Source organism: Lutjanus erythropterus, chromosome 13 (genome assembly GCF_056507025.1).
Source record: "Lutjanus erythropterus isolate fLutEry1 chromosome 13, fLutEry1.hap2, whole genome shotgun sequence".
NCBI lineage: Eukaryota > Metazoa > Chordata > Actinopteri > Lutjaniformes > Lutjanidae > Lutjanus > Lutjanus erythropterus.
This window is the reverse complement of record NC_139329.1, coordinates 36,888,565-36,904,431: the sequence shown is the minus strand read 5'-3', so window position 1 is coordinate 36,904,431 and position 15,867 is coordinate 36,888,565. Positions and strand designations below refer to the sequence as shown.

Genomic DNA, 15,867 nt, shown 5'->3' with positions numbered 1-15,867 from the left:
TCAGCTGTGACACTTCACACTGGAGACAAAAAGAAAATCTTCCAACTATTTCTGTAAATGTTAAATAAACGTTGTGGCTGGTTCTTCTCTCCCGTCTACTTGGCAGTCTTGTTTTTATTAGCGGGTACGACGTTCTGCGTTGCTTTTCCAAGTGAAACCTGCCGTATGGAGGAACCGAACTGCAGCGTGCTCAGAGTTTCCGCCGTGTCCTTCATGTCTGGACTCACGTTCACAAACACGCAGCACTGCAGAGAAACCACAGGACACAGCTGTCAGTGATACTGTATGTAGTTTGCTGTATATGTAAACATTTTAGCATGCAATGCTACGAACATGCAGGTGATTAGCCTTTAAAGGAGTATGACTGCACAGATCCAGTAATCCAACATTGGTATCGAAATCAGTGAATTTATACCTTTATCTTTCTCTGAAAACAAGCTACTTTTGAAAGCCATATTCACATTTTAAAAACAGCTAAAGGACATCGCAGAGGTGTGAAACTAGTACTAAAATGTGATATTAATATCGTTACAATCAATTCTGTTGATGAAAAAGAGGCTTGCTTGTTTATGCCTGTTTTAAAGGTGCAAAATGTAAGAACTGGCCACCCGTTGAGCTCATACTCTAAACCTACAGGGGGCAGCATATCACCAGAGTAACCTGCAAAGGCTGGATTATACTCTGACATGTAGATGGACATTTGCAGACACCAGAGTCGCCTATTAGGTCTATTTGTAGAACTTTCTGGAGTTGATCTGCATCTGTAGTGGCTGTGAGGACAAACCCGTGCAGCCACAACAAATTGTAGATACCCAGATCTCTGCAAAGAATCTACACACACCCTCTGATGATGAAATGTACGTCACGCGGACCCTTGTGCATTTGCGGACATGGAAAGTAGAAGACCGGCTTAGCTGCTGCTGCTGTTCACTAATTAGCTCATTAGCTGTGCAGCTAGTGGTCCTGAGTTAACTATTGTTGTACCTTTACATCATTAATGAACAGCTAGTTATATGTGTGCAATAAAAACAGATTATTTAAGCTACATCAGGGCCAGCTGTGAGGATAACAATGTTGTGTTGCATCAGTGTCAGTGTTCACCTTTGCGTCTCCGCTGAGGCAGGGCTGCAGGAGGTGGGTGAGTTTAGAGTTCCTGAACGGGACGTGGAGGGCGTTACACTTCAGAGCGCTGAACACCTGAAGGAGAGACAACAAGCGACCTTTGACCTGACTCAACAATCATTCAGCAGTTACCTTGTGTTTTGCTTTAACTGATGGGCAAAATCCAAAAACAATAATAGCATAACTGACAGAACTGGTTTCTTCTGCCTCAGATGATAAAATCATTTTGTTGTATTCATCCTGTCGTCTTGCACTTCTTAGATTTTATGGTGGTTTGTTGTACGTTGAATCTTTTGTAACCAAACCACTTTCACACTACTGAAGTCGCTCCTTTTTTGGAACTAACTCCTCCACCGTAATATTGCCATTATCATGACATATATATACATTTTTAATCGTGAAAAAAAATATCAAGCCATATATATTGTGGAGAATACACAAAGATTACAGTTTGGATTAATTTAAATCTGTTACTTATGTCAGTTTGTTGCATTAACTAAGTTAAGTTCGTTGTGTGAGTTATAATTGACTGGTATTTTTGGAGCAGTGGCTGTTTGGACATGAGACATTTTTCAGATTACTGGTGTTTCAGAATAACAGGCTGTTGGCACCCTTTTAAAGGGGGTTTTAAATATGCACATTAATCATATCATGCTAAAGACTGATGCTAACGCTAACAGGGCCCATATTTATGACCTATACTGCAGCCAGCCACCAGAGGGCGATTGAGATGTTCAGTTTTGGCGAGCTGTACCTGTCCCAGAGCCGTCAGTGATTTGTTGATGGCGGCTGCCTCCACCAGCCTCTGACCCTCAGCTTCCGTCTTGGAGATTCGTTCAGATCCGGCCAGATCACACAAGGTGAGCGTCCCGCGAGACGTCAGTCCTGACACCTCGTCTGAGCCCTCCACCTCCAGCGCCACCACCAGGTGAGACCGAGAACTGAAGAAGAAGAAGATCAATTAATTCTAACTTTCGTCAGTGATACTCCTTCCTGCGTCAGCATTAGAGCAGCACCTGTGTGTGTTCATCTTGGTCGAGGCGATCTTTCTGTTCTTTTCTCCCGTCTCCATGACGCTGAGGATGTCGGCCTCGGTCTGGACCTGGATCTGGGTCAGTCCTGGGACAGACACCGACTTCCCGTGGACTCTGATGTCCAGAGCAGCGTCAGCGCTTTTGGTCAAAAGGTCGTTCAGACTGTCATTATAAATCTCCAGCATGGAAATCTGAAAATAAGCACAAGTACACACATCTGTTTGGAGAAAGTGGTGAATTTTTCCTTTAAGGGCAAAGTTACACATGTCAAAAAAAATGTCAAACATGCAGTTTATATCATTAAGAAGCCAGTTGTGGCGGAAAAAAGTCACTGTAAGTCACTATTACTTTTCAATAACAAGTCAATACTTTGCGATACTAAGACACTTCAGAAAACTTCTCGTTATCTTGAGAAAGGTTTTCATTATTTTGAGAGACAAGTCAAGTCAAGTCAAATTTTAAAACCCAATATCACAGATCACAGCCTCAGGGAGTTTTACAGTTTGTTCGATGTGCAACACATCTTCCTGTAGACCTCTGAAAGATTAAGGAAAAACTCCCCCTAAAAACACTTTTAACGGATCATTGTTCTGAGAAAGTTTCTAATTATTATGACTGACTGGATTTTTAATGAGCGTCCATAAAAACATCAGCAGTGGGCTGAGAGGAAATTTTAGGTTTGGGTGACCTATGACATGCTTCCCCTTCAAATTTGGTTCATTTTCACCGAATCACTTTGATTTTCAGAGCCTCACATGAAAATAAACTGTAAGTAAATCCGGAGTCAGACCTTCAGAGTGTAGGAGACGTTCTCTTTCTCTGCACAGATGCGTAGAAGTTCCCGTATCGACCTGAGGACACAAATAAACACGTTACTGTCAGTGTGTTGGCGCCTCTGTGAGCAGCTGTGAGGTAACAGGAGACGGCAATGAGCACAGCTTCATGTTTGTCTCCCCTCCGACACGAAACTCGACCTCTCTCTGTGTAAACTGACTCTTTCTGTCCACGCTGAGCTGTTGCTTCACCTCATCACATATTGATGAACCGTTGTCAGGTGGCACATCACATAATGAGAGCCAATTAGTCTCATTTGGCCCCAATGACAGCAGGTCATTGTTCCAAGGTCGGCGACAACAAACTGCAGAGGAATTTTAAACATGTTTGGGCGATAAAAGCTTCAGCCTCTCCAGATTTTGTCCCGGAGAAACAGCCTAAACTTGTCAGTGGTATCTATTAACCTGCGTCACCTGCTTCTAATCAGCTCTTTTCACAGACGATATTTTGACTTGATCTTGACTTTAGCAGAACTTCATTTAGGTGTCGCCCTGGAACTGACACCAAAATAAATGAGATAGTTGCTGTGCTGAACTGGCCTCACACACTAAATCCTAACAGATTTTAAAATGTGGTTACACCACACACGTCAGGAGAAACCTTACAGATGTCAAACACCCACACACTGCAAGATCTGGAACTAAAATCTCACGTTATTTCATTAACAACGTGATCTTGCATGGTTGCATGGTGAAGCAGATGTAAACAATGCAGGCTGACATAGATGAACAACTTCACAGTGAGAAAAAGACAAAACAAAAGCAGAAGTTAAAGGGATAGTTCACCCAAAAATGAAAATTCAGTCATTATCTACTCACTCTCATGGTGATCGAAGGTCGGGTTTATTTATTTAGTCCACAAAACAGAAAAAAATGCCTCCATCCTGCTTGTCATGGGTAATCCAAGTCTCCTAAAGCCCCGACATGCCAACTGTGGACTAAAAAAACTAGTAGATAATGAATTTTTATTTTTGGGTGAACTATACCTTTAAACAAGTCTAGTTTAAAATGTATAGCTGTATTGCTGAGGCTGTTGTGTTTTTCAGTTCTTGTCCCTGTGTTTAATGTTATTAAAAGGCTCACAGCAACAAGAAATGCTTCCTGTCTCTCACTCTGTGCTGCTCTTGTGCCACAATATATTGTTTTATTTTATTCTATTTAGACTCCTGCATTAAATTTCACTGCCGCTAAATCTGTCTTGCATCTCTAGATAAGTCACAAGCTCACCAAATATCTCAGAGGAGGTCAACAAAGGCCTGAGATTGTCCAGATTTTGAGGACAGTCATTTTTTTTAAATGGCACAGCGTCTCCCAGCTCTGGAACCTCAGCACAGCTCTGACCTGATGTTGACTCCAGCGTTCTCCTTGCTGCCCATCATGGTGTACGTCTTTCCCGAGCCGGTCTGTCCGTAGGCCAGGATACAGACGTTATATCCGTCCACACAGGACGTGATCACCGGCAGAGTTCCTGCAAACACGTCCTCCTGCAGAGAGGAAGGAGGAGGAGAAGATGGAGATTATGCTGGATGGAGATCAGGAAAAAAAGAATAAGCTGCTGCTTGATGTTTTCTCACAAATCTCTCTTTCCTCACAATTGTGATCTCTAAGATTAAATTTTAAATGTTTGTAATGTAATATTTCATTAGAAAGAAGTTCTGGATTCCCGCAGTTCTTGTCTCTTTAAATAATGTTTCATTTAAACATTATGATGTGCCGTTTAACAAATAAATTAAAAACCCATCAGTTTTAATAGATGGAGGACTGCTGCTTGATGAAGGCCCAGAGCTCGTTAAGATCTGCAGCTCGTTAAAGCCAACTGCTTTTCTTCCCTACAGGCAAATTAACAACACTTCTCTCTGGTATTTAACAACATGCAGGATAAGATTTAACTGTAAGCTTTGTGTTATTTAACTCAGACATGTCGTTCAGCCTGTACACTCATGCCCCCAGTCTTTTTGCTAAACTAGACTAAACACATCTAAAGTGGTCACTCAGAGTGCAGATCTCAGCCAGGTCCAGAATTAAATGAGTTACAATTGGTTTTGTAGTAAAGTCTGCAGCTCTCAAATACACATTTGTTTACCACTGGATCTTGACCTCCTCAATATGGCGACCATGCAGATGCACAATGGCGCCATACAGCAGCTGCTAATGAGGTATCTTTTGCTTCAGCTCCCTGACAGTCAAGATGGCGGCAAAGCTAACAAAACAGGGATTTATTAATGTGGTATTGCGTCTAACTTTAGTGGAGCAAAATATCAGGGATGGAATAGATCTGCAGATGCGGAAACCAAACTTTTCTATGGATGTCACTTTTTGAGCCACAGCGAAGGCCAAAAAGTGGCAACAGACGAGGTTAACCTTGTTTTTAGCCTAGCAGTTCTTGATGACTTGCACCCCTTACCGGCCAGTAAGGAGGAGTGAGGCGTCAGCAGTCACCATAAAACAGAGCAGTCAATAAAATAGGTTTAAAAAAAAAAAAGTGAACCACTGATTCAATGAGAATCCTTAAATGTGCACAAGAAAATATCAGAGAGCTGGGTCCAGTATTAAGTCTTTACCTGCGTGCTGCTCTGAGAGTAAACCTTGTCAAACTGGAACTTCTTCCTGTTTCCCTTCTGCACCACCACCACCTCCTGGTCATCAGTTTTCTCCACACAGGAGCTGGAGGCCGCGGTCTTCCTGCAGCGACAGAACACCCGGATGTTTCCCTGCAACTCCAGCAGCTTGTTGTACAGACTCTTCCTCTCCACCGCCTCCTTCCTGTAGAGCGACCGCAGCTCCTCCACCTGCCCGGCCGCCTCCTGCTCCACCTGGGTCAGCTTCCCCGCAGCGCCCTTCAGCTGCTCCAGCTGGTTCTTCATGTCGGTCAGCGCCTGCTGAACTGTGGATCGAAGCTGCTTGCTGGAGACGTTCAGCTCGCGGGTCAGGCGGCTCACCTGGCGCAGTTGGCCAGGTTCCACAGCGGGTTTAGTGACGGGTTTGGTGGGCGGCACCGCAGGTGTGCGGCGGTTCAGGAGGGATCGGATCTTCTCTCGTGCCTCCTGCTGGTCGGCCTCAAGCTCGGCCAGCTTCTGGTTCAGGTGCTGGACGACGTCGCTCAGGTAGCGGACTTCCCTCGCCAGGTAGCTGTTCCTCTGAAAGAGGTTGTCCACCTCCTTCTCTTTATTCTGGAGCTTCTGCCTCAGATCCTCAATGACTCTGTCTCGCTCCAGGAGGGCTCTGCTGGGTTAAAGCCAGATGTTGTCATGGTGATGAGTTTAATGGAGTGTGGCTGTACTTTAAGACTTCTTCAAATCAGTTTCAATGCTAATCTTGTGTTTGTTGCAGACCTGAAGGAGTTGAGGTCGGTGTAGTTGTGATCTCCGCTCGGAGACGCCTGCAGGAGGATTTCTCCAAACATGGTGAGGTAGACGGAGATGACCTCTTCAGGGTCGTAGTTACACTGTCTGAGAGCCGCAGTGATCTCCTTCTGGTCCACCAGACCTGGAAGGGCAGACTGGAAGACGAAATGAAACACACCCCCTGGCTTTCATTCACTCAGACATACCATGCAAACCAGAGAGACATGTTGAGGAAATCCACACACAGCAGCATCAGAGTCTTCCTCACCATGACTTGTTGGACTCGAGCTTTGACGAACTCGACATTTATCTCCCACTGCAGCGGCAGCAGCAGCCAGACACCTGAATGAGGATCCCAGAACCTGCAGATGTTCACTCGCTCCTGCAAAACATCAGAACATGAGGAGAGAGCAGAAGTAGAAATTATGAAACTAAAAGGAGAGCGACTGTCAGATGGAGACACCAGCTGCTGTCTCACCTCAAACATGTAGGTCATGACGGTTCCTTTGCCTTGGATGAAGATGCTGCTGGTGCGATCGTCCTCTCTGACCGCCGGCTGGCTGCTGGCTGGTGTCTGCAGCTGACCGGAGCCCTGAGGGACAAAATACCAAAACACTTAAGTATACTTTAGCTGAATTTGCAGTTTGTAGTGAAAGATTACTTTAATTTGTCAGGATACTAGTTATAAACAGACAGACCTCATTGTTGGTGATGATGAAATGTCCCTGACTGTACCACTCCTTTGGAAATGGCTGCAGGTTCTGGTAAAGACAGGGCAACAATGAGGAATCAGTAATGGCAAAACTAGAACTTTGAGCTTCATCAGTCAACATTTAACAACCAAAATAAAAGGTCATATTCCTAAAACACGATTTAGATCCTTTTTTCTTCCTTGAGGTTGGTTCTTTTCTTTTTACACTTGAATTTGGAGACTCATGTGGTTAATTCAGGAACAAAGTGAAAGAGACTGTCAGGTTCTGGAGGCGGATTCAGGGGGAAATCTTGTTAAACGGAACAGGAAGATGCCACAGTTCTTCCAAAGCAAACTGGAATATCTCAATATCACGACTTAACTCTATAATTATCTGGGGATATGAAGCTGCCATCTTGTGTCATCTTTGATCCACACCTCCTCCTGTCCACTTGGTGCAGACACAGGACCTGCACATTAATATATGCCCACATTAATATATGCCCATTACAAGCCCAGATAAAATTTAGGAGAGGTGCATCACAAAGAGCATCCAGTGTAAAAAGCCCAAACCAAATCAAATATTTCTTCAGATTCTTATGGTGGTTTGGGTGGGGTCTGGTTTGCCAGCAAGAATGTGTGATAGTCACCCAACACGGACAGAGGTCTGTTTGAAGTTTGCAGATGGCACCAGCATCATCAGCTGGATTTCAAAGTGTGAAATCCAAATCACAGAACCAGAACCAAATTGCAAGAAAAAACAGCATTATAATGAGGTACTGTAGTGCTGCAGAGGTGTCCTGGCCTAAAAATCTCATTCTTCAGATGAAATAACACATTTGTTTGGTACAAACCTCAATAAATATCACATCATTACAATTTTAATAGTTTTATTTCAGATGAAAATTGCGATGCAAAACTGACCATTTAATTCTTTTGGTATTATTTATTTATGTGATATGGACACTACCCAGAGACTCTTTCCACTATGTAGTTTGTCTCGTATTTTGTGTCAATTATTTATGTTCTTTGCAAATAAATAGCTTTTTCTTTTCACCAAACTTGTCTGGTTTTATTTGCCTCTCCTTCTCCTAGTGAGCTGAGTTGTGAAGTTGTGACATCAGAACATGAGCTGATGTGACAGATGTTAATTGTATTTATTTCAAAATGCATTCATCTCTATAACTGGTGCTTTATTCTGGATAAAGAGTTCCTACCTGTGACTCGTCGACATAAACTCTGTTTCCATGATGGTTGAAGCAGCTGTAGAGCGTCCCGTTGTTGTGGAGGAAACTCTCGAAATCCAGAGACACTTCTTCACCTTCAGCTACAGTTTCCTGAGAACAGAGTTAAGAATTAATACAAAACTGAAGCTCGATTCAAACGTCAGACCTGTCTACCACCCCACTGCTTCGACAACAGCGGGCGGTAAAAGGTAACCTGCACAGAATTCAAGTAGGAAAGTTAAAAGAATATACAAACAGAATATGAGGTGTGTAAAGATTGATAAGATTCTCATCTTTTTCAAAAACTTTTGTGCAAAGTTCTCAACTTTTGCACTGCAGTAGTAAAGTTGCTGAATGGTCAAAAAACACCTGTTTGGAACATTCAACAGGTAAACGGGTTAGTTGGTAACAGGTGACAGTATCATGACCGGGTATTAAAGGGGCGTCCTTGAAAGGCTCAGGAATTTAGAGATTTCACCATCTACAATCCACAATATCATGAAAAGATTCAGAGAAATCTCTGCACACTTCTCAACTTTTTTGGTGGCTGTACATGCTGGATATTTATTAGCCAAAAGGGTTAAGACATATAAAATTTAATATGTGCTCACAGATTTAAATTTATTCTTCCAGTGTTTGATTTATTTTTGACTATATTTCTAATATGCTGGACATTTTCAAAAAGAATGGACCCCAAACACTAAATTCTCCGTATTAAAAGAAATATTCTGTAAATTTAACATTTCTCTATAAATGATTAAGTGGATTATTTCAGTCTGTGATATTCATAACAGCTGACACTCATATTAATATTAGATGACATACATGATCGTTGTAATATGATCAGTCATGTAATGATAACATGACAGATAAATTATTGATGTTTGAGTGAATATTTTAAAAAGCTGCTCACAGTAACTGGAGCTGGATTCAGGATGGTTTGGGTTGTTTTTTCTTCCTCCTCCTCCTCCTCCTCTTCTTCTTCTTCTTCTTCTTCTTCTTTCTCTTCTTCCTCTTCTTCTCCCTCTTCTATCTGTATGTTTCTCTCGTCGCTCTTTAAAGACTGAATATCCACAGTGCGACTTTCAGCCTTCGCTGACTCCTCATCTGCCTGAAAATACACAAGAAAAAACATTTCAGTTTCACAAAAACAACACAATGTAACCCAAACTACATGCACACTTTCTTAATAAGAACACAACATAAATACAGATGGTATATTTTTCTTTTCACAGATCACAAACAAAAATCAACCATACTCAAATCAGAAACATTCCTCAATAAGTTCAGGAAGTATCATATTTTTTCCTCATGAATGTGATGAAATTGAAAAATATTCAAGCAACATTGTTATGAAAGAGTAAATGAACAGTGCAGAGTTTGCTTTGTTAAAAACTGCAACTCTAAAACATATTTTTCTCCAGGTACGTCTGTAGTCCACCCTTTTTTTAACAAACAAAAAAACATAAATTAAGTTTTAATTGCAATTCAAATATTTGAATATATATTTTATTTTCATCAAACCACCACTTGCCTTTGACACGTCACATACCATCTGTAACTGTCTTTAAATACTCTTAATCAGAACAAAAAATATTTGGATCATCTGCAAAAATTAGAAACAGGAGTATTTTGGACCCTCATTAATGTGGAAAATAAAAAGTTTTTGGGTCTTAATGCTGACCCTTGTGGGACTACACATTAATCTTTATAAACTCTGATTCAGTCCCAGAACTCTGCACAAATTGTCATCTATTATGTAAATAACCACTTTGTAAACAGTCCCTCTAATTCCATAACCCTGTCATTTGGATAATAACAAACAGTGATCCATCATGTTGAATGATTTTTAACCAACACCAGAGGTGAAAGAAAAACTTTTACTTATTTAAAAGTAGCAATGCTACTGTTACAAGTAAAAGTCCTGCATTAAAAAAATACTTAAAGCATCAAAATAACTTAAAGTACCAAAAGTAACACTTTCATAACGTATAGAAGTACCCAGTAAGAAGAACAATATTTCCCTCCCAAGTTCAGCATAAAATGGAAATATTCATTTATAGTATGTAAGTACAGTACTATTTGAGAAAAGTACATGCATTCCATCACTGACACTGACAAACTAGATGTTTTTCTTCTTCTGTGGTGCATTTTGGATGAAACCAACCTTTACCTGCAGGGTGGCGTTGCTCTGTGCCGCAGGTGTGGAGGACCGGCCAGGTTCTGGTTCGGCCTCCCCGACTTCCAGCCTCTCCGGCCGGGATCCCTCGCTGACGGACGCTCCGCTCCCCATCCTGACACGTGAAGACAGACACTCAGAGACGTCCAGAGAGACAGAGAGAGGCAGACAGACCTGGGAGTGATGTCACAGAGACAGGTGAGAACAGGTGAAATCTGACACACCTGTTCACGTGACACTGAAGCTACGTTACGTCACGGCACAGGAACTTTTCTTTGTAGTTTTGTTCAGGACTAAAACAGTCTCATCTTATTTTATCTGTTGGAAAAGTTTTGGATCAAAATGTTTTATGATTTTAACAGAAATAAAATATCACCATATTATCTTAGAAGATTTAAAGGTGATGTTAACTGTACAGGAAAAACTTTTTCCACTCTGTTCTTTAGTTTAATTTTTATTTGTGCTTTTAATAATTATTATGTTAGGTCCAAGTTAAAATTAGTGTTTTAAAAGATAAGTCCTTCCTCAGCTTTTTATAACAGTAGAAACTACACAAATAAACACATTTTTAGCCTCTCTGTCCCCTTTTTCTTCTATTACCAGTAACAAGAGACTTTATTAGTATCAGAGTTCAGAGAAAGAAGGTCAAAATAAAATCAATATGAGGTCAGAATAATATATTTTTTTAATCCTCTTCATTTCTTAAAATACATTCTGTGAGATTAATGTACAGTTTCTGAATATGCTGTCTGAAAGATTCAAAATAGTCCCCAAAAGGTGATAAATCCTTTCATTCACATTTTGGGTTTTGATTAAAATATTGTTTTGATAAAAAAAAAAAGAGCAAAAATACCATTTAAAAAAAACATTTTCTCCAAGGAACAATCCATTATAATATAATATTTATGGTTAAAACAAATCCCTGACTGTGTCACTAGAGCAGCCTGCACTGCTTAAACTGAACACTAGAGGGCAGCAACAGTCTATTACTGAACTTAAGAGCAGAGCATTAACACAGCGTGTACTGTACTGTGACCCCAACCCACTTTGTTCACTTGTAGATGTGGAAACAGCAGAACAGTTCTGACAAACATCTTTCCAGTATTCAACCAGATTAAGAAAGATGAACAGAACTGAACAACGACTGCAACAACATATCAAAGTTTTTTTTCTTCTCCTCACCTCTTGTGGTGTCATGAGCCCTGCAGAGTGTTGGAGACAACCATCCTGAAACTTTGACACAGTGGAAAGGTTGCATGGAACAGAAACTTGTCTCAGTTTAAGGTAAGATAAGTTTCGTTTAGGAACCAGTTTACAACACAGAGTTGTGTTGTAGTTTTGTTTTGTTCAGCACATGTTTAAAAGGCTTTCTGGCTGTGTTCTGACACTGAAGGGAATCTCATGCATCGGTATGAAACACTGAGGGTGCATGATAAATATGACAAACTGGGAAAAGAATGGGATAAAAAAAAAAAGCTAAGTAAGCAGTTTGTGTCATCCAAGTTTCATAATGGAGGTGTAATGATTATTTGAGTCTCCAGGAGATGCTAGCTAGGCTTCAGACTTGTTAAAAAAAAAGATCTTTAAGGTCCTAGATTTTAAACTCTTTGTCTGGCAGCTTGTTCCTGCTGCACAGGATGGGACGCTTTTACCCTTTTGGTATCTGAATGTCTGAGCAGCTGGTGAAACCCAGCAGATATATTGTATCCCGGTCCGTCTGTGCCACGCAGCAGTAAAATCCTCACTGATTACCCCTTTTTAAAATGGGTGGACGTATTCTGTGTTTTCCTGGAGGAGCTGCTGGCTGTTCTGGCAGCCGAGCGGCCCGTCGAGTGTCGGCTGAATAACAGCGGGACTCATTCTGCCTCGGCTCAGCCTCCGCAGCCGGCCAAATTAGAAATGACGCGCAATAAAAGAGGGAAGGAAACGAGTTTCCCCAGAGAACAATCTGGAAAATTACTCTCTATTCACACAGACAGGGAGAATATTGACAGAGTCACACACACTCTCACAGCCAATCAGCTTTTTGTTGCTTTTTATCAGAGCCGTCTCAGAACATCTGCTCCTTTCTCTGCCCTTCTATCTGTCTGTCTCTTTCTCCGTCTGTCTGTCTGTGTGTCTGTCTTCGTGTCTGTGTGTCTGTCTGTTTCTGGGTCTCATTGCCAAGTCTTGGATTAATCCGGATTTGGCTCCCACAAGTCCTCAAACACAAACAATACCTCTGTGTGTGTTTGTTGTGTGGAGCTGAGAGGTTTCTGCAGGTGGATCTGACGCTGCAGTTCACGTGCCACATGCAAACATTTTTTTATTTGTGTCATTCCTCACATATAGTAACTTTTTTTCTACTCCTGGCAAGATTGGGTTAATATAAAGTGGGGTGGGTGATTGGACGAATACACAGACTATCGATGATGGGTTTAATCCATCACTGGTTGGTTTTATGGGGGCTGCTGCTTTGAACTCTCAGCCGAACCATTGGCCCTTTCCCACACACACAGCTGGCCTGGCTCGACTCGGTTTGACTCGGCAATCAGCCCAGCAGGACGGAAATGTTTTCATTTGTGGGTTTCATCAGCAGTAACTTAACACAACTCCGACAAGCTGAAAGTGAATATGAAACGGTAAAATAATGCAGACACCTGAAAGAACAAACAGCGGCAGAGGAGAGAAACTACATTTCAAAATGTAAAGATTCTGTTAGAAGCTACAAAAGTACTGAGAGCTGAACATAAAGAGACTTAAAGAAACTTCTGTCTCTCTGCTCTCCTGCACACACATGACCTGAGTATCACAAGAGAGGGGGAAGAGGGTTTGTCATGGATTGGCCGTAGCCTCACTCCAGAGTAGGTCCATCTCGGGTGCAGCTGGGCGCGCTGACAGTCATATTGGAAATGCAGTTCGGCGTGGTACGGTTTGGTTCTTTGGAAACCGCTGGAAAAGGCCCAGAGTCAGACTCTTTGCACTCTTTTCACACAGTGAATTTAGTGATTTTATGAGGAGTAAATGAGCCAAGTAAGCTGGTCTTAGCTGTTAAAGACAGAAACATGAATTCAGAAGGTGTATAGCTGTATTTCTCCCTTAAAAAGGAAAATAGGTTTGAGAATATTTCATTTCTTGACACTTTATTACACTTTATGAGTAACTTTCCAAACACTGAAAAGCCTTACAGTTATACTGTTAACGCTCCAAACTGAAACCTGTAACTTCAGTTCCTGCCTGTAGTAAGAACAGAAAAAGTACTTCTGACAGCTGCTGGGCTTCAAAATGGAGTATTCTGTCAAAATCTAATCCGTGGACGATATGGATGATTGGACGGAGAAGAGGCTTGTCTCTGTGTCTTGCAGTCTGTAACGTCTTTTTTTTAATGCATTAGTTGGAAATGTTTGAAATGTTCACAAACAGATCCACATCAGAGCCTAACGTATAAGAAAATACATTTATTTACAAAGTGAACAGAGAGCAGGCCGACTGGCTAACTTCACCTGAACAAACACATCATGAACTTATCAACCACAATCATCCAGGTCTCATCCCCAAAATCACAATTCTGAGCTCACACTGTCAGTCTGTCACTTCATCCTTGAAATAGAGGATTTCATAATAGATTTAAACAAAAACAGTTTCATTCTTGTAGTTGTGTAACTTCTGAGCGAAAAGTGTCAACATTTTCAAATGGTGCTCCTCAAGGGTGAAAAAATATTTTATTGAGAAAGTCTTCACGGCATGTATCTGTGTATTTCTTCCAAAAGCTAAAACAAAACCACTGTGTCATCCAACAAAATATATAAGAAATGGACAGGATCACTGCTGCTCAAAAGTGAAGCCAAAGCATCTTAGTCGCCCCCTGCTGGAAGGCTGCAGTATAACTCGTAAATTCTGCCTTCCAGTGTTAATAAGTAGATTATAGGACATTCTTATTATACCGATGCTTGTTCATGTGTAATTTTTTTCTGATCAGTTTGGTTTTAAATAGTTATTTGATGCTGTAAAAAGGGGGTTTATGCCAAGATTGACTCAATATCACGACTCCAACACTGATCACTGCTGCACAGACTCTGCCTCCAAATGACATCACCGGCACAAGATGGCATGCTCATATCTGGGATGTTTTGGCTTCAGTTTTGTACAGTGGGAGGAAGTGGAGCCGCCTTATCCACCTTAATTGACAGTTATTGGTGTCATCACTCAGCCTTGTATCCAGTTTTGCTCAGTGGCCACTCGCGGTATTGCAGCGATGCATTTTCCCCACAAGTTTTTATATTTGTAAAAGCCAAGAAAAGAGACTTCACTTCTGTACATATTCAGTGGGCTCAATTTACCCTTGAAAAAAGGTCTTCACTTCTTGAAAGCCTTAAAATATTTCACATTTTGTTTGATGATACTTATTTATAATAAATGTGGTCTTTGGATAAAATATGTTACAATTGCTTCATTTGCTACAGAGCCTCCGTTCTTCAAAAATAAAATAAAAAAGTAAAAATGTACTTCACTGTTCACTGATTTTTAACAGTCACAGTTAGATGAGCTCTTAATGCAGCTGCCTTGAAATCAAAAAGTTTGCATGACTCAACAAAGTTCATTATACATATGTACAGTTGTTTATTGACCTGAAGCAGCTGAAAGAGATTACTGGTGTCAAATCATTTTCAAGAGTCATTTATTTGTTGTTTTTCATGCTGAGGAATGAACAGCACCAGATGGCTTCAGTGAAGTTCAGTGAGCTCTGCAACCCGTGATTATGTTGATTTTGTGCGGCGAGGCAGCAGAGAGAAATCCTGACCTGTTGACAGCAGCTTAAACGAACAGAGACATTTACATCCAACGCAAAAAGACAAAAGTTCTCCAACTTCAGGAGTGGAGACAATGTCCGCTCATATACGACCAACCACCTGTGAGCGGTCTGCAGGTTCACAAGTTTACCTGATGACACCTGAGCCAGTTCCATTCACTGTATGAAGACCATGAGATGCTGAAAACTCACATGTGCACCTTTGAGTTTAGATTATTTTGTTAAATCTGCTGATATTCTCCTTTAAAGGGATAATCCACCAAAATGTATGCACATACTATATGCTCATGCCAGTTGGCTTGAAAGACGGCTTCATGTCCTTGTTGAGGCTAACAGTTCAGTCCACTTTTGTCATTTCCACATTTGAACAAAGCCTAAATTGTCTGTACAGCACCTCGAAAACACCTGAACATCTGTGCTGTCTATGTACTGCAGTTCGTCACAAACTCTTTTCCCAACACTGAATCCACTCTGGCTGCAAATGTTCGATGTTCTTAACCAGTGTAAGTGAGCGAGTTTATGTAGCCTGACAATTCTGTCTGTTGTTTTATTTCACATTTTACACATTAGCTGTGTTTCATCAGTTTAAACATATTTTTATGCACATTTGCATTAGTACTGCATTAGAAAAAGTTGACAAAATGTTTTG

At 41.2% G+C, this 15,867-nt stretch overlaps 1 protein-coding gene across 1 annotated transcript; it reads right to left on the bottom strand.

Annotated features, from left to right (window-relative positions):
• Positions 1-2: 2 nt before the first annotated feature.
• Positions 3-10,574, bottom strand: LOC146317046 (uncharacterized). The gene is made up of 13 exons (XM_084734160.1): positions 10,424-10,574; positions 8,242-8,361; positions 7,032-7,094; positions 6,812-6,925; positions 6,602-6,715; positions 6,322-6,488; positions 5,551-6,211; positions 4,331-4,473; positions 2,947-3,007; positions 2,139-2,347; positions 1,877-2,063; positions 1,102-1,197; positions 3-245 (listed from the first exon to the last, which is right to left on the bottom strand). Exons 1-13 carry the CDS (start codon positions 10,541-10,543, stop codon positions 96-98), a joined length of 2,205 nt encoding a protein of 734 aa, XP_084590286.1. The 5' UTR covers positions 10,544-10,574; the 3' UTR covers positions 3-95.
• Positions 10,575-15,867: the final 5,293 nt, after the last annotated feature.

Excerpts from the sequence above, each read along its gene's own strand:
- LOC146317046 (XM_084734160.1), bottom strand. The coding sequence starts at position 10,543 with ATGGGGAGCGGAGCGTCCGTCAGCGAGGGATCCCGGCCGGAGAGGCTG. Across the intron at positions 3,008-4,330 it reads AACGCTGGAGTCAACATCAG|GTCGATACGGGAACTTCTAC; the intron begins GTCAGAGCTGTG and ends TTGTGTCCTCAG. Across the intron at positions 2,064-2,138 it reads ACCAAGATGAACACACACAG|TTCTCGGTCTCACCTGGTGG; the intron begins GTGCTGCTCTAA and ends CTTCTTCTTCAG.